The 26,826-nt window shown below is 58.1% G+C and overlaps 2 protein-coding genes across 2 annotated transcripts in view; one reads left to right on the top strand and one right to left on the bottom strand.

Moving 5' to 3' along the window:
* Positions 1 to 5,179, bottom strand: part of LOC127467917 (syntaxin-binding protein 4-like) — a 47,420-nt gene extending 42,241 nt beyond the window's left edge. The window contains exon 1 of the mRNA XM_051780527.1: positions 4,951 to 5,179. Within this exon, the coding sequence (XP_051636487.1) occupies positions 4,951 to 5,174 (224 nt within the window). The 5' untranslated portion in view covers positions 5,175 to 5,179. The remainder of the gene's footprint in view (positions 1 to 4,950) is intronic.
* Positions 5,180 to 13,098: 7,919 nt separating this feature from the next.
* The window catches only part of PPL (periplakin), a 28,350-nt gene continuing 14,622 nt past the window's right edge, over positions 13,099 to 26,826 (top strand). The window contains exons 1-8 of the mRNA XM_051779856.1: positions 13,099 to 13,230; positions 23,215 to 23,314; positions 23,963 to 24,117; positions 24,558 to 24,678; positions 25,177 to 25,302; positions 25,653 to 25,694; positions 25,821 to 25,982; positions 26,408 to 26,515. Of these exons, the coding sequence (XP_051635816.1) occupies positions 13,169 to 13,230; positions 23,215 to 23,314; positions 23,963 to 24,117; positions 24,558 to 24,678; positions 25,177 to 25,302; positions 25,653 to 25,694; positions 25,821 to 25,982; positions 26,408 to 26,515 (876 nt within the window). The 5' untranslated portion in view covers positions 13,099 to 13,168. The remainder of the gene's footprint in view (positions 13,231 to 23,214; positions 23,315 to 23,962; positions 24,118 to 24,557; positions 24,679 to 25,176; positions 25,303 to 25,652; positions 25,695 to 25,820; positions 25,983 to 26,407; positions 26,516 to 26,826) is intronic.

The raw sequence follows: 26,826 nt of genomic DNA, 5'->3' as shown, positions 1-26,826 counted from the left end.
GCAGCAGACAAGGCAGAATTATGTGGGAGGATGTCACTCGAGGCTCGTCTCTTGTGCAACGTACTTCCATTTGAAATTCAGGGGTTCCCTGAGTGCTCTCCCCAGCCAAACAGCCCTTTGCATCCTGTCTGCTCAGGTGGGGTCACCTCCAGGTCATGTTAAGGCCATACAAGCAAGGAACAGAGCCATGAGTCTCCTCAGTTATTCCAGCCCCAACATCCAGGCTAAAACCCAGGAACCAGCTGTGGGGAGCAGCCGAGCCCAGGTATGGCCAGACCCCGTGGGGGTGCCCAGCCTGGCCAGGTCCCACAGGGAGCACCCCTGAGTGGACCAGGTGATTAGGCCAGGACCAAATCACCCCAAACAGAGGGTGGATCCCGGGCAGGATCCTGAGCTCGGTGAAGCAGCAGCACAAGGGTGTCAGGACGGGGTGGGAAGGATGTGCTGACAGCAGCATCAGCGAGCCCACAGGGAGCCTCAGAGCACGGCTGAGCAGGGGAACGGGGTCCAAGTAGGTTTGCGTGGGAGGGCATTAGAGGTGGAAAGATCCTGCAGTGGCAGCGAGGTCTGTCTGAGGGCTTTCGGCTCCGGAAAGCGGCATTAAGAAGGTTGGGGGTGGGAGGGTTCACCTCGGCAGGGCACTGTGTCACAGTCTCTGCCCACGTCCCACCAGGAGCTACAGAGGGAGCCAAGGGCTGCCCAGGCAGCGTGGGGAACATTGGATCGTTATTAAGTAAGTTCATTTCGTGACAAAACAAAATTAGCGTGGGGTGCAGAGGCATTTCCACCCGATTAGAAGAGAGAAAAATGCAACTGTGCTGCTTGCAAGATCAGCTACAGAGCATTGGGAATAAATCAAAAAATAAATCAGCTGCTCTGGAGCTGGGAAGGAGTCGGAGTCACAGTGCACCCACACAGTGTTTCCACAATTCTACCCGTGGAGTCACTTCAGATGAGCTCTTGAGATCAGAGACGTTCACAAACAAGTCTGAACAGAAGAGAGAACAAACAATAAGGTTGGAAGGAACCTCAGGGAGCATCTGGTCCAACCTTTCTTGTCAAAAGCATGTCTAGATAAGACAGCCCAGCACCCTGCCCAGCTAAATCTTGAAAGTATCCAGTGTTGGGGGATCCACCACTTCCCTGGGGAGATGATTCCAATGGCTTATTGTTTGCACTGTGACAAGTTTGCCTCTTGCATCCAACTGTAATCTCCCCAGGAATCACCTGTACCCAAACAAAACCATGCTGCTGAAATTCCTGGTGAAGGCAGCAGGCAGGTCCTGTGGGGAGCACCCAAGGATAGGCAGCTCCATGCTCCCATCCCTGCCCTCAGCATCAGCTGAGGTGGGCAGAGGGGTGGCAGCAGGTGAAGTGATGCTGCCAGCCCTGGGTGGGCCACACTGCTCCTCCAAGCCTGGGGTCTTTCCTCAGGAAACCTCGTGTGGTGAAACCTCAGCCCCAGGAGCAGGGCTGCCAACAGTCCCACCTCGATGTCCACACACCCGACAGGCACCTTCCTCCTCCATCCAGACCCCGGTTCTCCTTCAGTCCCTTCCTCTGAGCCCCCTCCAGCTGCAGAGGTCAGACAGTGGCTTCTGGAAGCATTTTTCCCTCCCCACTCCTTCTGGTGGGGGATCACCCCTCACTCCCACCTGAGCCAAGCTCATTAGTTTGAAGATGGAGAGATGAGGAGGTTTTAATGCCGAGGCAGTTTTCCAGTGCTCGCTCCCTTCTCCTGCTGAAGGAAGACGTCTCCACCTGAGGCTGGATGTATCTCCTCACTCCTCAGAATGGAAGGCCCCTTCTCCCAGACATCTGCCCCATGAACCAGCACCACCAGGCCACCAAGACCATGGAGATGCCATCTCTCACTGCTGGCCAGGTTTTTCCATTCTTCTACCCCTTTTATCATCCTCCTCTAAACTTTATCCCCAATATCCTTCTCAGACAGTGGATTTATTCAGCATGAGGGATTCATCCCAATGAACCTTCGCTGTCTGAAAGTCAGGTCTTTGCTGCCCATCACCTACACCCTGTTGGGGACAGGGGCTCTTCCCACCTGAAAATTTTGCATCAAGTCAACAGAGGTGGAGCACTTTCTGGAGGTGCTTCTTGCCCAGGATGAAGACAGTCAATCCATGAGCACCTGCCTGGCAGAGCTGCTCTCCAAGACTTCTGGGGCTTGGAGAGGTTAAACCACAACAAGGGGTTACAGGTATTTTCCCGTGAACATCCACATGCTTCCTGTGCTGCTCCAAAAGGTTTTGGTTGAGGAAAAGGCAAAAAGGACCTCTTCAATTAGCCTGTCTCACAGTAATTAGGAAGAGAGGCTGTTTCAAGTGGAAGAGAGGTCAGGTTTGGTCTGCCAGAGGTCTTTGGCAAAGGTGTTTATTCCAGAGGCCTGTATGTAGCCAAGATAAGTGTCCCCCATCCAGCCCAGCCCTCGGATGTACCCACTTGAGATGGGGATTAACACAATTTAAATACAATCACGTGGGAAAGCTCACACAGGGTCCTTCATTTTCACCCCAGGAAGACCAAAGTGTTGTCACATCTCTCACACAAGGAAGCCTTCCTCCCTCCTCCTCCTCCTCCTCCTCCTCCTCCTCACCCTCCCATGAGGCAGCCAATCTGCTGCTCTGCTTGGGGCTGGTGCTGTGGCTCCAGTTTAGGTGTCAACTGCAGTGAAGGGTTAACAGGATTATAAACCTCCCTGCGTTCCTAAATCCCCTGGGCTGTGGGATTGGACTGGTTATAAACTTATTAACAGGGGATGGTGGCTGGTGGGGGCTGTGGAACCTGCTCTGCAGGGTGGGCCACTGGTCTGTCCACCCCAGATTAATTGGGGAAAACATGGGAATGATGGCAGGAAACTCATCCAAGTGAATCCATAAAAATAAAGATGGAAAGAAAGAGGTAGGGGAAATGGCTGGGTACAGAAAGATGGGAAAACAACATAATTTGGGGAAAGATTTCAGAACGTGCTGCCGAGGTGGGAGCACAGCTCTTGAGAAGAGCTTTGACCCATCTTTGAGCTGCAAACATCCCCGTGCTCAAATCCAGACCCTGGTACAAGCCATAAACATGCAGCAATAACAATGCCAAGAGGACTGGGGGAAGTGCCAGGCCAGTCTTGCACTCAGCCATGCCTGGTGAGGGGCTGGCACCAGATCCACACCCACCTGGGGCACACACATCGTGGTGCAGCCGTGAGACCTGCCCAGCACCCATGGGCACCCTTGGGGCTGTTTTACTTCCTTCTGGGTCTGGCAAAGCTCCTGCACAAAAGCCACCACTACAAAACTTGCTTAGAGCCTCCAGCTCCTCTTCTCTGAAGGAGAGAAGCTGCACAGGAAAGCCCTGTGGGGACACACAGGCATCACCACTGGAGAAAACTGGGGATGAGGGATGAGCCGCTGGTCCAGTCGTGCGCTGATGCTGCCGGGTGAGGTCCTGCTGATGGCTCATGTTTATTTATTAAATTCCTATTTCAAACTCCAAAATTAATCTTTTAATCAGCGGCAGAGTGGGGTTGTGCTTATCGGAGTGCTGGGAGGTGTTATCTCCCCTCCATCTGCTCACCACCCTGCGCCGTGTCCCGACGGAGCCGGCAGACGGCCGGTGCATCTGGCAGCCACCACATGTGGGGGCTGGTCCTCCGGCACAAAGCTGACCATCCCCCTCCATCCTCACAGAGCACATCCCAGCAGACAAAGCTGAGGGAGGGTTCAAGGCAAAACTCCAGTGTTTGAGCAGATTTTTGAGGTAGAAAACAGGTTTTGAAAGGGCAGGGCAGTGGAGTTTAGCAGCCCCGTGGAGCCAGGGATGCCCAGGGGACCCCAATGAGGTGACAGTGCTGCTGGGCAGGGGTGTAGCTCTGTCTGCTCCCATACACACACCACAGCCCCATAACACCAGCACCCACGTGGCAGCACTCCCCAAAACACAGCCCACGAGGTCACGCCTGTCCTGCACTACCTCCTTCTGACCAGCAACACATTCTGCCTTTTCTGCACCCAAAAGCAGCAGGGAAGCATCAACACGGCAAATCAAACCACCCTCTCTGTGAAGGCAGGTGTCACCCTGGGGTGCTGCTCTCCCCAGCCTCCCTGCACCCCCGTGGGGTGCAGCCGCCCCGCAGCCCCCCCTGCCCTCGCTCCATTGACCTACTTCAGCCTGAGACGGATCATGTCCCAGCAGCATTCACGGTCCCTGGTGTCCGGACGGTGCTCTGGCTTCTTGGTCTCTGCTGAGGAGAAGCCCAGGCTCGCCAGCCCAAGAGAGCCTCTGCCAAACCTCGGGGTGGTCCCCAAATCCCGCGGGGGCCCACGCCCGATCCGGATCCGGCCCACTGACCCCCCGTTAATCGGCTAAAGCCGCACGCTCTGAACCCTGGCCCGGGCACGGCCGTGCTCCCGCCGCTCTCCCTGCCCTACATAGACATCTGCGGCCGCCCAGCACCCGCCGTCACCTCCCGTCCCCTCCGCCGTGCCCGCCGCCCTCCCGCACCCAGCGGGGCCCTGCTCCGCACCCAGCGGGGCCCTGCTCCGCACCCACCCGCTCCGCGGGCGCTGCCGTGGGGTGGACACGGTCCCTCCGGGGAGGTTTGATCAAATGGGAGAGTCCAGCACTAGGGCTGCAGCAGGAGCACCCACAGCTGCTCCCAGAGGCTTTGGGTGCTTCCCCAGCTGTTACCTGCAAAATAAACCCCCTTCCCCACCCCTGGCTGGCGCCGGCCTCACCCACGCGCTGCCCTTCCCAGGGGGATGAAGGTGCTGTGGGACCCCCATCAGACCCTGCCCTCCGGAGAAGGGCCATCAAAATAAATTGAATTAACACCCCCCCCGAAAGCCACTGAATGCATCCTCCCTCACACCCTTCCTGAAGAGTGGATCCAGGACCCGAGCGATGCCCATCCCCGGTGCAGCAGCGTCCTGCCCTGCTTACCAGTAAATGAGGGAAAGCCCATCGAAGCGCTCCAGGGGGCGGCCAGGGGGCTGGAGGTAGGACATCATCCGGGGGCAGCGGTCCCGGCCGAGCCCCCAGGGCCGGCTCCTGCTGCCCGTGGCCGCGGGCTCGGAGTGCCGGCGGCTGGCGGGGCTCGCCGGCACGGCTCCCTGGCACGGCTCCCCGCAGCAGCCGGCTACACCTAATCCCAGGCGGGCAAGCATGTGATCGCCCCTCTGCCGGCTCCCCCCAGCTAAGCCCTGCCGGTGTCTCCGGTTCCGCGTGGACGGCGGGCCCGGGATGCTCCGCTGTGGCAAATTCCAGCCACCAGGTCTGAGTCCCGTCTGGGATCGGAGCCACGGCGAGAGCCTTCACCGCGGGACCCCCATGGCACCCGGAGTGCCGTCCCCCATGTGCCACCACCCTAGGTGGGGCACATCCACCACATCCCCTGGTTTGATAAACCGAGCAGTTAATTTGGCACAGTGACCCCTTCACCCCCCTAGCAGGGAGCCCCCCCTCACCCTGCATTTGCAGTGGCTGTTAACGATGGTTACAATCATTAATGATGGTTATAATCCATGGTTAACCTGCCACCACAAACTATTTAAAGCCAATTGTAGGCGTCTCTGACCTGCACTAAATCCAGGCTGCAGTGCCACACACAGTTCCCTTCCTCTCTGGCCACTGCCAGGATAATATTGCATATTTATAGAATATATATTATTACTAGAATATGTATAAAAATACATTATTTATTTAATTGGAAGCACAATTCTTGCATTTGGGTATTTTTCCCCCCCCACTGAAGGTTGTCTGGTCATATCCCAGCATCCAAATGATCCTTTATACTACTAGGAAGGCCCCGGGGGTGAGCACTGGTGGGCAGATGGAAACTGTTTGAAGTGGGGTATTATCCCAAAATGTGAATTATCCCAGAGCAGTGAGGTCACAGCTGGTCCTGTCATACTCATCCACATCCAGCTGTGGGTAGGATGGACAGACAGCAGGACAGACAGATGGGTCCCTAATCCAGGGCAATGGAAAAGTCACAAATGAGCACCAACTCACTGCATGATGAGTGTTTTATTTCTGCCTCTCCCCATCATGCACAATCCCAGGGCAGCAGCCTGGGGTGGCTGGGACCTGGGGATTAGGTGAGTCCTGGGGATTATGAAATGCATCTGTCTGTCTCTGCCCTGCATGGCCTGGGAAAGTCTCTGGCCCCACCAGGGCCAAGTCCTGTGCTCAAAGCTCCCCCCAGCTCCAGATAATGCTGGGACATAGGGTCATGGAATATCCTGAGTGGGAAGGAACCCACAAAGATCATGAGTCCAACTCCTGGCCCTGCACAGGACACCCCAACAATCCCACCCTGTTCCCAAGAGCGTTGTCCAAATGCTCCTGGAGCTCTGGCAGCCTTGGTGCTGTGCCCACTGCCCTGGGAGCCTGGTCAGTGCCCAACCACCCTCTGGGGGAAGAACCTTTTTCTAATGTCCAGCCTAACCCTGCCCTGAGACAGTTTGCTCAGGATGGGACACTTGGGGACTAGCTCAGCAGAATGGCAGAGATGGTGGCAATCTGTCTGTCCAGCCACTGCTCCCCAGCCCCAAGCTGAGGCCTCCCATAGGTGTTGGGCATGGCAGGGCTTTAGGGACTCGGTGGTGGCTGGTGACACCTCCAGCCAGGGCATGAGCGCCCACGGGACATGAATCGGGACGGCTCGATGTCTGGGGTGAGTGAGGCACCCCGGCCCTGCCACCCACGCTGTGACGAGGAGGAGGAGGGAGGGCCCGGGGCGGGCGGGCGGGGAGCCCCGCGGCACCGGCAGCCGCCCGGGAGGATGTGCCTGTGCCCGGGGTGACAGACCGCGGGCGCTCCTGCGGGAGAAGGGGGTGAATTAAGGCCGATCCCGCTCGGCATCCTTTCCGAGTGACTGTGCAGGATGTGCCGGTGCCAAAATCCTTTCCGCCTGTCGCCTCCCAGGCCGGTGACACGTCCCCTGACACAGTCCTCCACCCAGGACAGTCACTGCCTTGTCCCTACCCCCCTTCAGGGGTGCAGCTCTGCTTTAGACCCTGCCCCGAGCCAGCCCCCTGCAGTGCATCCCTGGCCAGGAGCCCCATCCACCGGAGCATCCCGTGGGGCCTTGGGGGTGCACGAACACCCACCCCAGTGACCCCTGCCGAGGGGGCTGGTGGGGGACAGCCTCCAGCTCCCGGGACTGTCGCAACCCGGGCCGGGCGGTGCTGGGTGTGAGCCCCGGGACCGGTTTGTGCCGCCGGGGGAGGACGGGCAGCTGGGTTTGCCGAAACCGCCGGGAGCGGGCGGGCGCGGGGTGCCGGTGCCGCGGCCGGAGCAGGGCTGGGCCGGCCTCTCCCAGTCTCACCGGTCGGGATTGTCAGAGGCAGTGTCACCCCGCTCCGGGGCAGGACAGCACCCAGCAGCCACGGGGATGGCGAGGCCACCCTGAGCCTGCCCTGGTGCCGGCGGTCCAGCTCTGCCGAGGCACCACGTGCACCGGGGCATCATTTCCAGCGTCCTCCTCGCATCTGCCGGGAGCCTGCAGAACACCCCATGGGCGTGGGTCCCCCTTGTCCCCAGCCCCGGGGGTCACAGCATCCCCCGAGGCGGCTCGGGGGGTGAATCACGGCGGCGTGCTGCGGAGCCAGGCCCTGCCTTGCCCTTTCCCCCGAGAGTTCCGTGCTGGAGGAAGCAGGGCATTATCTCCCTCGCCCATCGGAGGCAGCTGCCCCTGGGTGCGCTCCAGCTGCATATTTATGCCGATGCAAACATTACACCCCGGAAATTCCCAATCTTTACATCACGGGCCAAAGTTTGCACTGAAGCCCTGACATTTTCTCCCTCTGGATGTGTTCTGGGGAGCCTGTGACAGTGGTCCTGGCCATGGGACAGCCCAGCCAGGATCAGGGTTCCTGCATGGATGCCCAGGGCTGCAGCACTGTGCCACTGTGGAGGCAGAGGGGTCACCTGAGAAGCTGTGGACACCCCTGGAAGTGTTCACGGCCAGGCTGGACAGGGTTTGGAGCAACCTGGTCTAGTGGAAGGTGTCCCTGCCTATGGGAGGGGGGTACTAGATGAGCTTTAAGTCATTTCCAACCCAAACCACTCTATGATGATTTGATGATGATGATGATGATGATGATGACATCCCCACTGGGGATCCAGGACTCCCCCACACCTTCCCCATCCCTTCAGAAGACAGGGGAATAAGGACCAGAAGCAGCTGCTGCTGCCTCAGATGCAGAGAGCACAGTGTGATCTTAAAATCCTGGCACCACCAGCACCATCAGTGCCTTTCCAAAAGCCATGGCTGGGGACACAGGACAGGGACCTTCTGTCTGTACCCCCCCCCAGTTTGGTTCCCCCACCCCTCCTCGATGCCTGCTGTGTGCACCAGTTCCCCAAAGCCACCACAGCACCGGTGACAACAGGGCCCTTCTGCTCCATATCGTGCCCAGAGGATGGGGAAGAGCCAAAGTTAATTTATTCCATGCTGCATTTTCATGCCAAGTGAGTCAGAGCACCGGCCTCTCTCAGCCTTTGTTTTGCTTGGCTGCCTGCACCCGCTTTCGTTTGGTGTTTGTTCAATATTTAACTCTCTTGATGGCACTTGGGCTCAAACCAGCAAGTGCAGCAGAAAAAGCCACTTCCCTGCTGGGACGGGAGTTCTCCCATCCTTCAGCTCCACTTGGGAGCGATGCACTTGTTTTATTCTATTTATTTCTCACAACTTGAGGAACCCCGAGCTTGGTCTTTCAAGCCACCACATCCCACAGGACCCATCTAAAGCCAGCGGGGCTCCGGGGGACTGCGGGATGGGGCCAGAGCAGCCAGGCTGGCTGCTGATTTCAGAGCACAGCCGGCCCTAAACGGAGCTGAGGGAGGTTTCGCCCGGCACAGGAGCAGCCAGGAACGAGCAGGGCCACATTCCTGCGCACGGGGGAGCCGCGAGGAGGAAGCGGCAGCGCGGAGGTGTTTCGGTGCCCTCCTTTCCTGCACCGCCTGGAAGCGGGAACTCCCTTCCCACCCCAAACCCCTGCCACGGGCATGAGCAGCTCAGCTGGGCCCTCCAAGGACTGTCAAAAAGTCCCACCCAGAAAATAAATGAGGTTTTGGCTAATCTACTGTTGTTTGTGTTCCACTGAGCTCTTGGAAGAAATTTCCAAACTGTTTTGCCTCTACGTCCCGTCCCCACCCCCCCCCCCCAAAGCTAAATCCAAAATGTCTTCATTGAGAAACACCTCTGAATAGCCATCAGGGCTGGGCATCCCCATGCCTGGCTTCTCTGCTGTGATGGGTCCCCAAAGCCCCTCAGCACTGCCATGGTGCCTTTTGGGACATGCAGGGAGGGGGATGCTCCTGCTTCACCCACCAAGCCTTGATCCATCCCAAATTAGGACGGGCTGTGTGGCGTGGGACAGTGGGATGCAGTGGGATGCCAAGCCCATGGCACAGGAGCAAGACCCCAGCAGCTGGTGCTCATCCTGCCCCCTCAGCAGTGGGGTTGGCCTCGGCCAGGATGGTGGGGCTGGTACAGGGTGGAGCAGGGTGTGGGATGCCGGAGAAGGGCTTGCCAGGAAAATGTCATCTCTTGCACAAAACGTGCTCCTCTCCTGTTCCCCTCCCGCAGCAGCAGCTCAAGAGCTTCTTACTCAGGTTAAGTCAATATTACCCCATCTGTTGAGGTGCTCAGCCCCGTGCAAGGAGTTCGATGGGTGTTTTAAGGGCTGGAAAGGAGCCAAGGGAACACACCTGGGGTCCCTGTGGGCTGCAGCACCCTGGGGTGCAGCATCCTCCCACGAGCCCCCGCTGCCCCACAGTGGGGTCCAGCCCTGCCAGGAGCTCCCCGGGCACAACGGGACCAAAGCCCTCCCCAGCACGGGCTCCTGGCTGGCAGGACATCCCTACTTCTCCATGCTCAAGAGCCTTCAGAGGACCTGGTGGCACCAGGTCTGGATACCAGCACGGGGTGTGCCAGGCCCGGCAGCAGCAGGAGCTGGGGGGGCACAGAGCACAGGAGGGACCGACTGCACCAGTAAAGCCACCAAAAGCTGCATTTGCAAAATAAATACTGCAAAAACAACCCCTGCAGACCCCAGCTGAGGAGGAAACCTCAGCATGGGGTGTGTGGTGCTCTGGGCAGGCACTGGAGCTCATACAAGAGCTGCCAGCACCCCCAAACCACAGGCCCCCAGGTCCCCAAAAGCACCCTGTGTACAGTGGCTTTGCAGGGTGCCTCTGATCCCAAGCCAAAGCAAAGGTGAAATACCTGGGCAGTTTACATAAGACATAGTTTTCCACTACGCCGGAGTTTCTCTCTGCCTGCTGTTTCACCCAGCAGCTGCAATTTTGCTGCTCTCAAGGGCATTTGCACACAAAAATGAGCCACGCCAGAGATGTGGGGAGATTAGGAGGATTAAGGCTGCAGAGCTGGCGCAGGAGGAGATGTAACAGAAACCCCTCCGGTAGGAAAAGGCATCTCATCCCTAAACCTCTGCTCACCTCCACGCAGGGCTTGAGAAGGAGGGGGGCTCTGGGATGTGTACAGGGGTTCCAGAAGCTGGAAAAGGAGCAACTGGTCCTCTGTGCATCCAGAAAGCGTTACTGCTAGAGATGGGGGGCGTACAAAAGCACAAAAACCAAGAATTGTTTCTAGAGAACACTCAGAACTTCATGCAGTGAAATAAAAGTAGTTGGGCTGAGTTTCTCCCTCCTCACCTGCCCTTGTGTCGGGATTGGAGCCGGGTGTGGGGAGGATGAGGGATCAGGTGCTGCCCCGGCAGGTTGCATGGGGATGCTCACAGCCTCTGAACAAACCACAGCAACCCCATAAATCCTCCTCCCCCAAAAAAATAGGGGAAGCCTTGTCTGCTCCTCGGCATGGGCAGGATCCTGGTATGGATACAGGGCCGTGGCAGGGAGTGTGCCAGCCTCGTGGTAGTGCCAGCCCCCAGGGATCAATGGGTACTGGGGTCAGATTAATAGTTCCTACCAAGGCAATTCTCACAATCTACTTGGAAGCAAACATGGAAGCTGGGTGCCCTGAAGACAAATCTGTAACCTCAGGTATAATTAAACAGAGTCACCACGGCCAGTAACTGATAGAGCCCAGAAAGTCAGCCCCAGCCTGTGCAGGGTCAGGCCCAGCCCCAATTCCGGCTGTCTGGGGGCTGTGTGGAAGTGCTGTCGCTGTCAGGCTGCTCCAGCCTCACCCCATCACCCCCTGGCAGCGGACGGGATCCGAGTCTCCTTGCACTTACATCCCATGGGACTTGCTATCTTGGCAGGACCCCACCACCCCCACCAGCACCAGATCCACCTTCGGCACAGCCTCGGGCTCCTGAGAGTGTTGAATGTGTCCCTGCTCACCAAAGGCTCAGAGGTGCTTGGCTGGATGAGGCTGGATGAGGCCACAGACACCCAGAGTGCTGCTGCTTTGGGTGACCCCGGCCCCGAGCGGGCTCACGGCTCCATCAGCTGTGGGTTTCAGCCTCATAACTGAGCTTGTTCCCGATCCCTAATTCGCCACGAGAGGGGAACAGCAAAGCTGTACAGCGTGGCTGGGCCACCCCAGTGCCACAGAGCCTTCAGCACGCCCAAAAGTAGCCCAGGAGGACAACCCACACCAAACTGGGATGGAGGAGACTCCCCTGCGAACACACATGAACACACAGACACAGACACGGACACACACACGGACACAGACACGGACACACACACTGACATGGACACGGACACAGACACTGACATGGACACGGACATGGACACGGACATGGACACAGACATGGACACACACACGGACACGGACACGGACACGGACACAGACACAGACACACACTTGCCTTGTGCTGTCGCTGCCAAGACCCGCAGCCTCCCAGCAGCCGGGGCAGGAGCAGCCGGAGCCAGGCGGGAATGTCCGGCTGGCCGGAGGGCTCTGCCCTCTTTAAGGGCTCCCCGGAACAGAGAGATCTGACACACGCAGGGGATCGGGATCAATAGGTCACAGCGTGCACTGACTTGCCCCCAGAATGAAAATCAGCAGAGGATTTGGGGCTGGTGGGGAAGCTACAATCAGGGCTTTAATCTCACATGGGCACAAAATCCCAGGATAAAAAGGCCAGGGCTGGTCCTAATTGCTGACTGCTGTGTGCATGTGTGAGCAAAACCTCTTAGGCTGCGGGGGGTCTGGGGGAGGCACCTCATTGCCTTACGGAGTCATTTAGCTTAGAACAGACATCTAAGATCATCAAATCCAACTTTTAACCCGGCACTGCCAAGGCCATCACTAAACTATGTCCCCAAGTGCCACATCCACACTTCAGGGATGGTGACTCCATCCTCGGCCCTGGGCTGCTGTGTCAATGCCTGACCACCCTTTCAGTGAAGAAATTTTCCCAATATCCATCTAAACCTTTCCTGGCACAACTTGAGGCTGTTTCCTCTCCTCCTGTCCCTTGTTCCCTGGGAGCAGAGCCCGACCCCTCCCCCGGCTCCCCCCTCCTGTCAGGGAATTGCAGAGGACAGGAAGGTCCCCCCTGAGCCTCCTTTTCTCCAGGCTGAGCCCCCCTAGCTCCCTCAGCCCCTCCTGCTGCTCCAGCCCCTTCCCCAGCTCCATTCCCTTCTCTGGACACGCTCCAGCCCCTCAATGTCTTTCTTGCCATGAGGGGCCCAGCACTGCCTGCAGGATCGGAGCTGCCCCGGGAGCGCCGATGCCCCTGGAAGGATGCTCGGGGCACTGGTCATTCCTAACGACAGGGACCACCCGCGAGGAGCCGCAGCCTCGCCCGTGCCTGCCCCTCTGTGCCCATCATCCCTCAAGCTGCTCCCCAGCTACGCCCTGACTCCGGGGGGTGTCAGGTTGACTTTGCACATCTGGGGGGGTCCAACCCTGCCGGGACCCCTTTGGGGCAGGGCTGGAACCGGGAGCCGGCGCTCCACCAAAGCAGGGGGAGGAGGATGCTGCGGGGCGGGGGGGCCGCGGCACGCAGGAGGCAGGAGGCAGGAGGCAGGAGGAGGCAGGAGGCAGGAGGAGGAGGCAGGAGGAGGCAGGAGGCAGGAGGAGGAGGCAGGAGGAGGCAGAGGCGGTGCAGCCCCGTCCCGCCTCCCGCGGGGCCCGGCCCGGTGGCGGCGCAGAGGCTTCGGGCGGCGGCGGGGACGGGCAGGCGGAGCGCGGCGGGCGCCGTGCGGGGACGCGATGCACTCGCTCTTCAGGAAACGCAACAAAGGGAAATACAGCCCCTCCGTGCAGAAGAAAAGGTGAGTGACCCGGCTCCGGGTAGCCCCGCGCACCCCGAGACGAGCTGCGCCGAAATCCCCGGGGATTCCGCACCGGGACTTGGCGGAGCCGGGCCCCCTTCGATGTGGGAACCCTCAGGTGAGGGCACCCACAGGTGTGGGAACCCTCCCGAGGTGTGGGAAACCCTCAAGTGTGGGAACCCGTCGAGGTGTGGAACCCCGAAGTGTCGGCACCCCCGAGCTATGGGCAACCTCGGAGGTGTGGACTCGCCTAAGGACTGGAAACCCTGGGGTGTGGGAACCCTCCTGAGGTGTGGACACCCGCGAATGAGGGCACCCTCCGAGGTGTGGGAACCCCCCGAGGAGTGGGCATTCCCGAGGTGTGGGAACCCCGATGTTTGCCCCCCTCCCGAAGTGTCAGCTCCTCTCCAAGACGGGTCCATACCTCCTGTGCCAGGTGGGGGCACAGAGATGGTTTCCCCCCGTTCCCTTCCCATCACAGAACAGCAGCTCCAGGGAGCAGGTTCCTTCGCTTCCCAGATGTGTGCTGGGTCTTAGGGAAAAGTAGTCTGGTTGTCCTGCGCCTTCATCCCCCTGTTCCCTCGGGACCAAGTATTCAGTCCATCGGTCCATTGTTGTTTCCTTGCTCTCTCTGATGAGGTGAGGGCGCATTTCGGTTGTTCTGGGTGTAAAAAAAACAGGAGTAGCTTGTTGAATGTGCCCTGTGAAAAGTCGCTGATAAAAGGGAAAAGGTGTCAAAATCCCTCCCAGGGAAGGCTCGACCCCGCTCGGGGCTGGATGGTGGGCAGTCCCCTGCCTGCACCGAGGATGTTTTTCCAAAGAGGTGGATGTTGGGATTAATTCAGAAGCTTGTCCTGTGTTTCCCAGAGGAGTTGCAGGGGCTCTGGAGCATGTGGAGCGTTCCAGGATTGTGAACGATTCAAGGATTCATGATTCAAGCCCGTGGCTTGTTCACCCCTTTCCATCCCTGTCCATCGGCACCTGTCCTGGCTGGTGGGCTCGGAACAGCCGCCCTGTTCCCAAAAATCCTCCTTTTTGAAGGAAACTGGGGAACTGGTACAGGAGCTGAGGTGCCTTCGAGGATCCAGACAGGGACCAGTCAGCCCAGAAGGCGCCGACATCTTCCAAGCTGGGGAGCCCCTGGCTGCTCCCTGCCCACGGGAGTGGGGCTGTGGCGCGTAGGAGGGTGTTCCCCGCGAGGGGAGGGTGCTGCCCTGCACAGGGGATTTGCTGAGCTGCCTCTGGTCGGGCTGGGGCTCCGGCTCCAGCCCCGGGGACGGGCTCCCCCGGCAGCCCGGCTGGCTCAGCAGGGCCGCCCAGGCTCCGGCTCCCAAAGCCCGGGGCACACTCTGCTGCCAGATCTGCCCTGGGGAGCGCAGGCAGGAGGAGACGGGGGTGGCACAGAGCCCTCTGAGCCCTGATGGTCCCGGCGTTCCCATGAGTGAAGGGTGGTGTAAACACCCAGTCGCATTTCTGGTCTTCAGGGGCTGGAAAATGAGAAACCCCCACCCGGGCTTGGCACCTGGGCAGCTCAGCGCTCCGAGAGCATCAGGATGCTGCGAGGCAGGAGGGGACAGACCTGCTCTGTGCTGGTTGATTACTCAGCACAGCACTGGGACTGGGGACAGGGTCCCTACCCTGCGCTCTGAGCCCTGCCAGTGCTGGGTAGGGCACTGAGCACTGCCCGTGCTCCCATCATCAGACCCTGGGGTGCCCACTCTGGGGCTGGGGCTGGGGTTCCTATGCTGTGCTCTGAGCCCTGTCAGCACTGGGTACCCCGTGCTCACCTCACCCGCCGATGGATGGGCTCAGGAAGGAAGACAATCTTCTCTCCACCGCCCTGCCTGGAGCCCAGCAGCCCTGGGCAGGTGCCAAAGCACCTCTGAAGTCTGCGGGCCAGGCTGAAATCTCTGCTTTTCTGGCTGGTGGTGGCTCAGGAAGCAGCGCAGGGCTGTGGCCCGGGGCCACCATCCCTCCCTGCGCCCCGGCTGTCCCCGCACACCTCGGGGAGGGCTGTGCTTATTAGCCCCAATTTGTTAATTCCTGCCTTGGAGTTTACAAACATCTGGGAATCCAGGGAACACTCCCACCGTGTGGAAACAGCCCCACCATGAAGATGGGGAAGCCGGTGCCTGACCGGTTGAACAACTCGCTGAAGGAGGATTGCGAAGAAGTGAGGAGCTGCTGCGCCCCGGCCCCTGCTCCAGGCACTGCCCGGCTCCCGGCCGGCTCCCGCCCAGCTCTGCGCCAGAAAAACACGGCAACGCTCCGAAAATCCACCGCCCGCCCCCGCCGTCAACAGGGACCGAGATTTCGACACCGCCCGAGCCCGGCCTCATCCTGCGCCTGCCGGGACACGGGGGCTGCTCCTCGGGCAGGGTTCGGTGCCAAGGGGCTGCGGTGACAGAGCTGTCACAGCACAGTGACAGGGCACTAACCCGGCACCGGTTTGGCGACTGTCCTGCCAGCACAGGGAGCCGGGGCTACGAGCACAGCTCAGTTGGGCAGGGGCTGCCCGGGAAACATCGTCCTGCAGCAGGTCAGAGCCTGATGAGGAGCCATGGGAGTCTCAGTGGCTTCTTTAGTCTTGGGTGAGCCCTTCCCATGCTGGGAACATCTTGATGAGCAGCACTGGCAAGTCAAGATCCCCGTGAGTCTGTGCAGCCCAAGGCAGGCACTGCAATCTCTCTGTGAACAACACTCTTTGTCCCCCTGGATGTGACAGCCACCCTGCCCCAAGCCCAAACTGGCCCTCAGCCTCCCATCCAGCAGGACCTGGGTCCAAGTCTCTCCCTAGCATATCTGCTGCAGCTCTGGCCTGGGTGTGTGGTCTCCAGACTCGGTCAGTGGCCATCCCCATCCAGCCCTGGGCACGAGTGAGCATCTCCCTGCCTTGGCTGGGGAACCCCAATGATGGTGACATTCTTGGTGGCTTTATGCCCTTCTTGCTTCCCCCATCCCAGTATCATTCAGCTGGGAATCACGACCACTGTATTGTTGCACAGATGTGTGTCCCTGGAAGGGAAGTCAGAGGCCTTGGATGGGGATGTAGTGGGGGGGAAATTCATCAACCTCTTTCCACATTATCTTCCTCAAACTCTTGCCATGCTTAGAACACAGGACATTGGCTTCTCTCTTGGAAAGGCAAGGCTTGGGAGGAAGAAAACAGTGAGGGTGGTGAGGCCCTGGCACAGGTTGCCCAGAGAAGCTGTGGCTGCCCCATCCCTGGAAGTGTCCAAGGCCAGGTTGGATGGGGCTTGAAGCAACCTGGGCTAGTGGAAGGTGTCTCTGCCCATGGCACGGGGTGGGATGACATAGTCTTTAATGTCCCTTCCAACCCAAACTGTTCCATGATTCTGTGATCCTGGTGGAAGAGGTCAGCTATGCTCCCATATGGAAGAGAAAGGGTGTTTAAAGGTCCCTTCTAACTGAAACCATTTGATAATTTTATGCTAAGAAACTGTTCAGCCTTCAGAGTTGGTGATGAAACTCTCCCTCCTGCAGCAGGAAAGCTGTTCATCCTTGGGATCCCCTGGTGAAAGCATCCACCCAGGAGGGCTCCCAGCTCTGGAGCCCCTTGACAGTGTCAGGAGACCCACTCCCCATCTGAGAGGGGGTGCAGGCAGCTGGGACAGCTCTGCCTGCAGGGCTGGCACCCATTTCCAGAGGCTGTTTGGAAGGGCTGGAGTGAGCACAGAGCCCAGACAGCAGGTGAGTCAGGAGCTGCTCTGTACTTAGGGCAGAGTGAGCCCTACCATCGCCCGCCCCATTCCTGCTCTCATTTCCATGCCCATTACAATAATATATCACCATTCCTACGAGGGAAGATAAATGTAATTGAAGCAAGCTGGGCTGAGCACAGCAGCCCTGCTGTCCAGCTACGCCCTGCCGTGGGCAGCCTGACAGACAGCACACTGCTCCCGAGTTTTCAGCCAGATCTTAATCTCTCCCAAACCTGAATTACCGTAGCCAGAGCCCAGCCCTCGTGTCCTGTGCTCTGCCACAGTTTCACTCCAGTGTCCTTAGAGGCAGCACAAGGGAATTCTGTGCAGTGGGAGCTGTGGCTCCAGGAGCTTTAAGGACACTTACAGCTCTGTGCTGTGGCCTTCTGGAGTTCTAGTCCTTCCTAAAGTCTGGCCTCCAGCAGCAGTGCTGATATGGGTGTGTTTTTTTATGAAATCTGGATAAATGGACAAAGGGGGATGGAACTGAGAGCAGCAGTGGGTGGTCACTGCCTGCTGCACCAACTCTCCATCCCAGTGGTGGGATGCAGGAAGCAGGACCAGGATCCGTGCTCAGACCTCAAGTTCAACCAACTCACCTGTCCCTGGCCGAGCTGTCCCAGCAGGAGAAGCTTCTGTTGTGGGAAGGTTTCCCAACAGGAGGGCATGATCAGCATCACTGAGCAGGGCAGAGCCCTTCCCATTAACCCTCCCAGATTCACGGGACAAGCTCCCAGCAGGAGCATTCCCAGCTAGAGTGGTCAAAACTCCAAGAATATCTATTTAAACATCCTCCCCTGACAAGGATTAGGGCAATAACCTCCTTGTTTGGAAAAAATGGAAACTGAGTAATCAAAGGGATTTTCTGCCACCAGCCAGCAAGCACAAAACCTTTGGACACCCTGGAGATACTGATATTAGGAAGGTTTGCTCCAAAAAGTGCTCTTGTCAGTGAGGGTGCAACCTAGTGAGCAATTCATTAGCCTCTTTCCACAAAAAACAGAAAAAAAAACATGAATAGAGGAAAAAAAGTCCAGATTTTAGCAGCAAAGTTTCTGTAGCACAATAATTATCATCATATTTGTCTGTTGAGAACCTCTCTTAATAAAAAACAAACCCAACAAATCACAACTAAAACACTAAGAAAAACACCAAAACCCTAAGAAAACCCAAAAAAACCCCCCACTTAACTCTAAGAAAACCCTCTAAACCCTCAGGAATACCCAAGCCCCTCTAAAACAGAGCATCACCTGAGGTCAGAATTGGGGTACATGGAGGGAATGGTGTCTACCATGGAGCAGCTGCCTCCTCCTGGCCCCCTAGCTGGGAGAAATCCAAAAAACCCCTCCCATTCCTCATAGGAATGACCTGGGATCCTTCACCCCAGTCAGGCAATGCACCAGTTGCTCAAGGCAGCATTGACAAGAAACTCTTCTGCCGAGCACAGCTTTCAATGAGAGAGATCATTTTTTCCTTTTAAAGTTTTCCAGAAATGGCAAAGCCAGTTTTTCCAGGCCTTTTTTTTTTTTCTTTCCCTGTTTTCATCTCTCAAACAAAGCCTTATCTATTTCAGCAGAGCAGCTTTGCATTTCCCTTCCCTCTGCCTCAGCCTCGCAGGGGCCATGCCCTGGGCACCTTTGATCCTGGCTCTGCTCAGTCCCCCGTGTGCTGCCCTTCCCAGCTGGGCTGGGGCCAAATCCTGCCCTTCTCCCTCCCCAGCTCTGCTCCATGCTCTGACCAGCCCCTCCTGCCTGTTTTTTGGCCCTGGCTTCCCTTTGCCTTACCCTGCCAGCAGCTCTGCTCCAAAGCCTGGATGCATCCCCTGCTCTTCCCAGCAGCTTCCCAAAAGAGCCATGTCCTGCAAATCCCATCCACACACCTGTCCCAGGATGGCTGAGGCTTCCTGACTGGTTTGCCCATCACCTTGTGCTTCTCCTGCATGGAATTCTGGAATGGCTTAGTTTGGAAGGGACCTTAAAGATCATCTCATTCCACCCCCTTCCACCAGCCCAGGTTGCTCCAAGCCCCGTCCAGCCTTGGACACTTCCAGGGATGGGGCAGCCACAGCTTCTCTGGCCAACCTGTGCCAGGACCTCCCCACCCTCACAGCCAAAAATTCCTTCCCAATATCCCATCTAACCCTCCCCTCTGGCAGTGGGAAGCCATTCCCCCTTGTCCTGGCGCTCCAGCATCTTCCCCCCTCACAGCAGAGGAAGGGCATAGGCAAGCCAACCCCTTCCATCCCCTGGCATAGAGATTTCAGCCAGGCTTCAGCTTTCCCAGCCCCTGCTTGGCATCCAGATGGATGCAGGGACCACACTCACCCTTGTGATTTATCAACATAGACCCAGCTGTGGAGGGCACAGGAGGTGATTAACAGGGCTGATGTTCTCACATCAGTAATGTCTAAGTTGGGTGATGAAGTGGCACAGAAGTGATAACTCTGGAGAAATAAATACAGAAATAAGAGAGATTTTACAAGAGAGGTTCCCATTCTCTCCTATCTCTGTATTTGTTCCTGCATGCTTGTTATTCCTGCACTTCCAGCAGCAGTGGGATGAGTGGGAGCTCACACCCCCCTCCCTGCTCAGGGCTCTGTGCTGTGCTCAGAGCTGGGGGGCAGAGGAGCAGCTCCCCATGCTGCAGTTTGAGATCCAGCTGCCCTGGGAGGTTTTATGAGAGTTCCCTGTCCCACAGCCTCAGCTGGTGACTCTCACATAAATCTCAGAGGTGGAGGGAGCAAACAGCTCTTCTGCTGTGCGTCAGGAGAGCCGAGCCATGCCCACAGCCGAGCATGTCCTTGCTTGCTCCAGGTGAGCTCTGCCTTTTCTTTTCCCTGGTCACCCAGGTGCTGCCCATGGGAGCAGCAGTTTCTGGATTACCAAGCAAACCATCCCCTCCCTCACAGGGAATGCCATCCTCTGCCCCCAGCCCCGACACCCGCTCCCACTCCCTGCAGGGGTGGAGAAGGGGTGTTGCCCACCCTGGGGTGCTGTGGGGCCAGAGTGTGGCTCTGCCCTGGCACGGTTCCCTGAGCCATGGGGAGGGTGGGAGGGATGTCCAGGGGCAGCACCCCCAGGTTGGGAAGCAGCTGGCAGGGCACAGGCAGCCCCAGGGGTGAGTAACGGGGGTGAGGAGAGCTCATGGCTCAGACCCAGGGGAAGAGCAGGGACAAGGGGATGGGGGCACATCCCTGCCTGGACACGTCATCCCCATCCCAGACCGGCCTGGCAAAGCCAGACCTGAGTAAGAGGGTCAGGGCCTGGGTGCTGCACTTGCTGGTTCCCGGCCCCTGGGATCAGTTTTGCTGCTGGAAAGCGAGCACAAAGGCCAGGCCAAGGCTCCAGGCTCAGTTCTGCCAGACCAGATCAGCAGCAGCAGCTTGGGAAGCCGTGGCTGAACCGCAGCATTGCCACAGATCCCAGAAAATCCCTGGCTTAGTGTTATTTCCTTCCTACAATTTAGAAGCTTCAGTCAAAGCCGGAACTAGAAAAGCCCCAGACCTCTTCTGATTTTTGGGATGGTTTTTCCATCCAAACTGTAGATAAACTGATACCCTGAAGATCCATCCTTGAGCTTGCCAGAAACACGGAGATCAAGGTAGGGAATGTGGAGAGGAGCTGGCAAGTGCTTCCAGCTCTTCCCCAGCCCCACTCAGTGCTGCTCCAGCTCCCGGCTGTCACAGCAAAGTATGCCAAGCTCCCAGCTGGATAATGAGCCTCTCCCAGTGCCAGTCCAGCTCCTGGCTCTTGCAGTGAAGCATCCCAAGCTCCCACCTGGATAACGAGCCTCTCCCACCCTCAATGCTCAGGTGGCCTCCGGTTCATCAGTGGGAGATGAGGAAGGTTCCTTGGTGGCTTCAAGCTTCGAGCTCTCCTGGGATGCAGGGGGTGCCAGGTCTGAGCAACCATCACCTGAAGACACCCAAACACATGCAGCACGTTTCAGTCGCCCACTTCAAACCACCTTCTCTCCACTGATTTCATCTGATGCTTTCCCTGGTTTATGTGGGATGATGAGGGTTGGAAGAAACCCCAAAATGGGTTTTGAGGAGCTGCTTCTACCACTGCAGCAGGATCCAGCCACTCACATCCTGGTGCAGCCCTGCAACCCTCCAGCTGGGATTGTTGAACAGAGAATGAGAATCGCCCTTGGAATTGTTGCAACCACAACTTCCAAGGACCCCTTCCTTGGCTCTTTTGCTCAGGAATGCCCACAGGGTTCAGTGCTGATGCAAGGCAATCCCTTGGCTCATCAGGAGGTGCCAGGCAGGAGCAGCCACAGTGACAGGCACAAACCTCTGAGTACCATCCTGATGATGCAGCTTCTATAAAAAGAAAAAAATCAGTGTAAATACAGAGATAAAAAATCAGTGCCCACGCCAGAACTTCCCAGGGAAATGTGAACTTTCCTGGAGCTGTCAGATGCTACGAGGCTCCTGCAGCCTGGGCAGGCTCTGAGGTGGGGAGGAACAAGCCCAGAGCTGGGTTTTGGTTTGTTCTGCTGAACTGAAGCACCAGCACACGGGGCAGGTGGGAACGTGCCCTGGAGCTCAGCACGAGAGTCCCTTGGGAGGTACCTCCAGTCCAGGAAAGACTTTGAGGTGCTGGAGCATGTCCAGGGAAGGGAACGGAGCTGGGGAAGGGGCTGGAGCAGCAGGAGGGGCTGAGGGAGCTGGGGGGGCTCAGCCTGGAGAAAAGGAGGCTCAGGGGGGACCTTCTGGCTCTGCAACCCCCTGACAGGAGGGGGGAGCCGGGGGGGGTCGGGCTCTGCTCCCAGGGAACAAGGGATAGGGTGAGAGGGAATGGCCTCAAGATGTGCCAGGGGAGGTTTAGATTGAATATTGGAGAAATTTCTTCATGGAAGGGGTTGTCCAGCCCTGGCACAGCTGCCCAGGGCAGAGGTGGAGTCCCCATCCCTGGAGGGATTTAAAAGCCGTATGGATGTGACACCTGGGGACATGGGTTAGTGGTGGCCTGGGCAGTGCTGGGGGAATGGTTGGGTTTGATAATCTTCCAGGGCATTTCCAACGTAAATGGTTCCATGATTGTACCTGGGGACACAGGAGCCTTCCATGCCATGATCCAGCTGAGCTGGGATGCTGGTGCTCCACCAGCCAGCCCTGCTCTCCCCAGCCTGCCCCACTGCCCTCAGTGTTAACAGCAGTTAACACTTCCAAGGTCCATATAACATTAATTCTGCCACCACATAACGAGGTCATTAAGACTCATTATCTCCACTCTGTAGGTGGTTGGGATTGGACTGAGCCAAGCCTTGGCTTAAGCCCACATGACAAAGCAGCACAGCTGGGACACAAGTGCCAGCCTTGCCTTCCCTGTGCACTCTCCAGCTGCAGGGATTTGGGGAGCACCCCCTGCTCTCTGCCTGGTCTGTGGGCAGTGCCTGGCACACGGTCCCTGGAGCTGCAGCCTCCCCTCCCAGCCAAAGCAACAGCAAGGAGATGAGATGTTTAAAATAACCCCAGCAATGCAAAAGCTGCGTCACGGGTTGTTCTGCCTCTGCTCCAGCTCAGCCCTCCCTGCTCTCGGATGGGAATATTTGGGCTGGGCCTGCTCTCTGCCAGCCCAGCTGTGAACAGAGAGGCTCAGGCCAGGGTCACTCTGGGAGAAAAAACAGTGCCCAGCAAGGGAGAAAGCACTGAAAGAGGTGCAGGGTGCGTGATCCCACCTCTTTATCTGGTTTAGATTGTGAGTAACTCCCCGCAGAGGAGGAAGCCTTGACCGTGGCAGGGAGGGGCACAGCAGGGTGTGGGCAGGGGTGCCCAGGGGACAGGCATCAGCCTCAAAAGAGCCACCTCACCTGTCTGCATGGGGACCCAGGGCCTCCTACTGCTCAGGCTCCATCATCTCCTTCTCACATGGTGGGATGGTTGGGGTGTCTGTGCAGGGCCAGGACTGAATAATCCTGTGGGTCCCTTCCAACTGAGGATATTCCATGATTCTCTCCCTGTCCCCTGCAAACAGCTCTTCTCTTTCTTGCCCCAAAGCTGAGGGAGGCTCAGGCTCACCTACAGCATCGCTCCCATTCCCACATCCCCCACCCGTCCCCCCCTCCTGGCACAGCAGGAGTATTTTGGAAAGTGTTGGAGAGGCAGCAGTGAGTCACTCACAGCTGCAGGGGCTGGCAGGCTGGGCTGGCCCCCGGCCACCCCCGGGGTCACGGCACGCTGTGGGCATCCCCGGGAGCAGCTCAGGGCTGGGGCTGGGTCTGTGGGGTGACAGGACCCCCTTTTTCTCCCCAGCATCTCCAGCAAAGAGCTGACCGAGCTCATAGAGCGCCTGCAGAAAAATGCTGACCAGGTGGAGAAAAACATCGTGGAGACCGACTCCCGAATGCAAAATGTAAGCCAGCCATGGTCCCCCACACAGGGCCTCCTCTGAGCAGCCCCCTCTGCCCTCCCCCTCCTGCCCCAGCCCCTCCCAGATCCCGGGTCTCATCTCCTCTCCTATGGCACATGTGGGTGGCTCCCCATCCCTGCAGGTACCCGGTGATGGTCTGTAACTGAGGGGTGCTGGGGGCTTATGGAAAGAGAGTGGAAGGGTGTAACAGGCAACTGGGCCCCGAAATTCCCTCCTCCCCATGGCTGGGTAGCACTGCAGAGTGGGGATGTGCAACCCTGGATGTGCATCCCAGCAGGCAGGATGGAGGCAGAGGGGCCTGAGCCATCCTCCTCTTCCAAAGGGTGTGGTGCATCTGGAGGTGATGCAGCCCCTGGCCCTTCCTCAGGAGGCCACGTTGGATGGGGCTTGGAGCAACCTGGTCTAGTGGAAGGTGTCCCTGCCCATGGCAGGGGGTTGGAACTGGATGGTCTTTAACATCACTTCCAACCCAAACCATTCCATGATTCTGTGACAGGTGAGGGGAAAGCAAAACACATCACGGGAGGATGGGGGACAGCAGAGGCCCTGCCCACCTCCAGTGCCCAGGGTGGGATGACCCCTTGGATAGCGCTTGTTTGCCCCTGGTGACCCTTCCCGTGCCCTCCCCAGGACCTGCACAAGATCAAGGCGGGGCAGCTGGGTCAGTACAAGGACCTGACGGCGCAGAGGCTCTCGGAGTCCGACAAGCTGCTCTACGTGCTGGACGGGGACGCGGCCATCGCCCGGCACATGAAACATCCCCAGGGGGACATGATCACAGAGGAGTGAGTACACCAGGGACAGCTGTCCCCAGAGCCCTTCAGGGGACACACACTTCTCCAGGGGCTCTGCTCTGCCCCTGCCAGCAGTGGTGGGGTCACTACAGGCTCCTCTGCATCCCAGTTCCCATTAAAGTGTGTATCCCACAGCCATCCTTGGGCACATGTAAAGTGAGGAGGCTGCCCCTGCTGATGGTGGAGTGATACCTGTCCACTGTGCCCCTGCCCTGAGCCCACACCATGTGAGCAGAGGATGGGAGCACAGGAATCTCTGCCCTCTCCCTCCCCAGCCATTGCACAGCGTGGCTGCTGCCAGCCTGCCTGGGCTCTCTGGGGTTCCCTAAGGAGAGCCCCTCCTCTATGGAGGCCTGGGAGAGGATGCACCAATGGTAATGCCAGCCCATGCCCACATCCTGCATCCCACCCTCATCTTTCCCTTCCTGCAGCATCCGGCAGCTGAAGGAACGAGTGACAAACCTGCGTGTGAAACATGACCAAATCTACAACTTCCCCCTGCAGCACATTGAGCCCCAGGTCAACTGGTCAACAGTGATCGAGGAGAAACAGGTACCAACGGGACCACCAGGGCCACTGCCCGGCCAGTAGCACCAGCTGGGCAGGACCTGGTGCAGCTCCCCGTGGAGAAACAGGCTCTTGGAAAACTTCTGGGCAGCTTTTATGCTGGGAGCAGCAAAGAGCATGGGAAGGAGGCAGGGGAGGGGCACAGGTGATGGGACAAGGCCAGGTGCTGTGGCACCAGGAATCAGTGCTCGAGGTGGCCTTGCCTCAGTGTCTCCAGTCACCACCTGCTTTGGGCTCTACCCCTCAGCCCTTATTTATCATTTTATCCCACTCCCCACATCCTTCCAGCCAGAACAGGGTTAAACTCCCAAACTGGCTTTCCCATGGCTGCCCTTTGGCACAGCTGATTTCACCCATGTGCTCCTGGGCACCTGCCCTGGAGCCCATCCAAGCCCAGCTCCGTGGCCACCTCCAAGAGGAGTTCCCAGGCCTTGGCCCCCTCACCCTGTCCCCACGGCTGACCCCAACTCCTCTGTGCCACAGGACCTGTTAAGCAGCAAAGGCTTCGGGACCGACCTGCCGCTGGTCAACAGCCAAGTGGAAGAGCACAACATCTTCCACAACGAGGTCATGGCCATCGGGCCACACATGGCCAAGGACGGCAGCAAGGTCAGCTCTCCTGCCCCTTCCCTGCTGCCCCACAGGGTCATCCCTTTCCTGAGCCGTGGATGAAGGGGGGGCATCCCACCATCTGAGCTGCCTCAGCCCGGAGCAGGTTGGGTGGGTGCCCAGATCCAGCCCTGCCTCAGAACCCACCAGCTCCAGCTTTACAATGGGACAAACCCCATAAAGTCACATCCTGCTCCATCATAAAACCACATTCCCCTCCACCCTCGAGCCCCCGCCAGACCACCGCTCTCCAGAGACCACTCCTAACCCTTGCCTAACTCCCAACCCTTGCCTAACTCCTAAACCTTGCCTAACTCCTAAACCTTGCCTTGCTTCTCCTCTGTTACCAGGAATACCTGAATGATTTCCAAGCCAAATACCAGAAGTTGCTGGTAAGAGACTGAGATCCTGGGGGCAGAACCCTCTTGCAGGGGGTCCCTTGCTGGGGTGTCCAGGCAGCCCTGGGGGACCCACGGAGAGGAGCTTTGTGCTGAGCTCTCCCCTCTGCCCTCTCCCAGGCTGGCTCCCAGCAGCGGCAGCAGGATCTGACCTCACTGCAGGATTACATGCAGCGCTGCACCAACAAGCTCTACTGGCTGGATCAGCAGGCCAAGGACAGGACCCACTACGACTGGAGTGACCACAACCTGGACTACCCCAGCCGGCGCCGCCAGTACGAGGTCCGTGCACTGGCTGTGAGCAAGGGGAGTGGGCACGGCACCAGGGGAAAGGGCAGGCTTGGATGGGGGCAAGAAATGTCCCTTCCCCCGGTGCCTCAGTTTCCCCCAGTGCATCATGAAGCACTTTTGAGATGTCCAGCTGATAGCACATGGATGGTAAGGTTAATCCTCACCTCTGCCAAAGATAACACGACGAGGAAGCGTAGCAGCTTCCTCGTCCTCCTCTGCCTTATCTCAGCATTGGCTTGGCAAAAGTCACATATTCAGCAACATCTGCAAGGGAGGGAAAAGTGAGAGCTGCAGTGGGGGAACATCACACTTCACTTTGTGGGGCTGTTTGAGCCCTTTCAGAGTCACTCAGTCCCAGGACATAGCCAGGGTCCCCTCTTTGCATAGGGATCAATATTTCACTTCTCCCCATCCAGAACTTCATCCACCGGAAGCTGGAGGAGAAGGAGGAGGCCATCAACAAGCTGCATGCAGATGGAGATCAGCTGCTGGCCCAGAATCACCCCGGGAAGAATGCCATCGAGGTGAGCACCAGGGAGGGGGCACAGCTCCCCCCCAGCCCTTCTCCAGAGTGGGACTTGCTGCCAATGCGACTCGTGACTTTAGTTCCTGAGATGCCAAGTGGGAAAAAGCCTCCTTCACCTGCAAGTGTGTAAACAGCATTGGAGGAGCAAAGATAAACCTAAGGAGCTCTTCCATCTTCCTCATTCCTGTGGCAATTACCCTGTGCCCACCCACAAAAGATAAATTATTCTTTATTTGATGGGAAGATGGACACAGGGATTTGCCTCCTTCCCCCCAGCCCCACGTTTCCATTGGAGCATCCCAGCTTTGG

This window comes from Manacus candei, unplaced genomic scaffold (assembly GCF_025592945.1).
Source record: "Manacus candei isolate 608988 ecotype Guabito, Panama unplaced genomic scaffold, ASM2559294v1 h1tg000002l, whole genome shotgun sequence".
NCBI classification, from domain to species: Eukaryota; Metazoa; Chordata; class Aves; order Passeriformes; family Pipridae; genus Manacus; species Manacus candei.
Note: the sequence above shows the minus strand (reverse complement) of the source record. Positions and strands in the feature narration are given on the sequence as shown.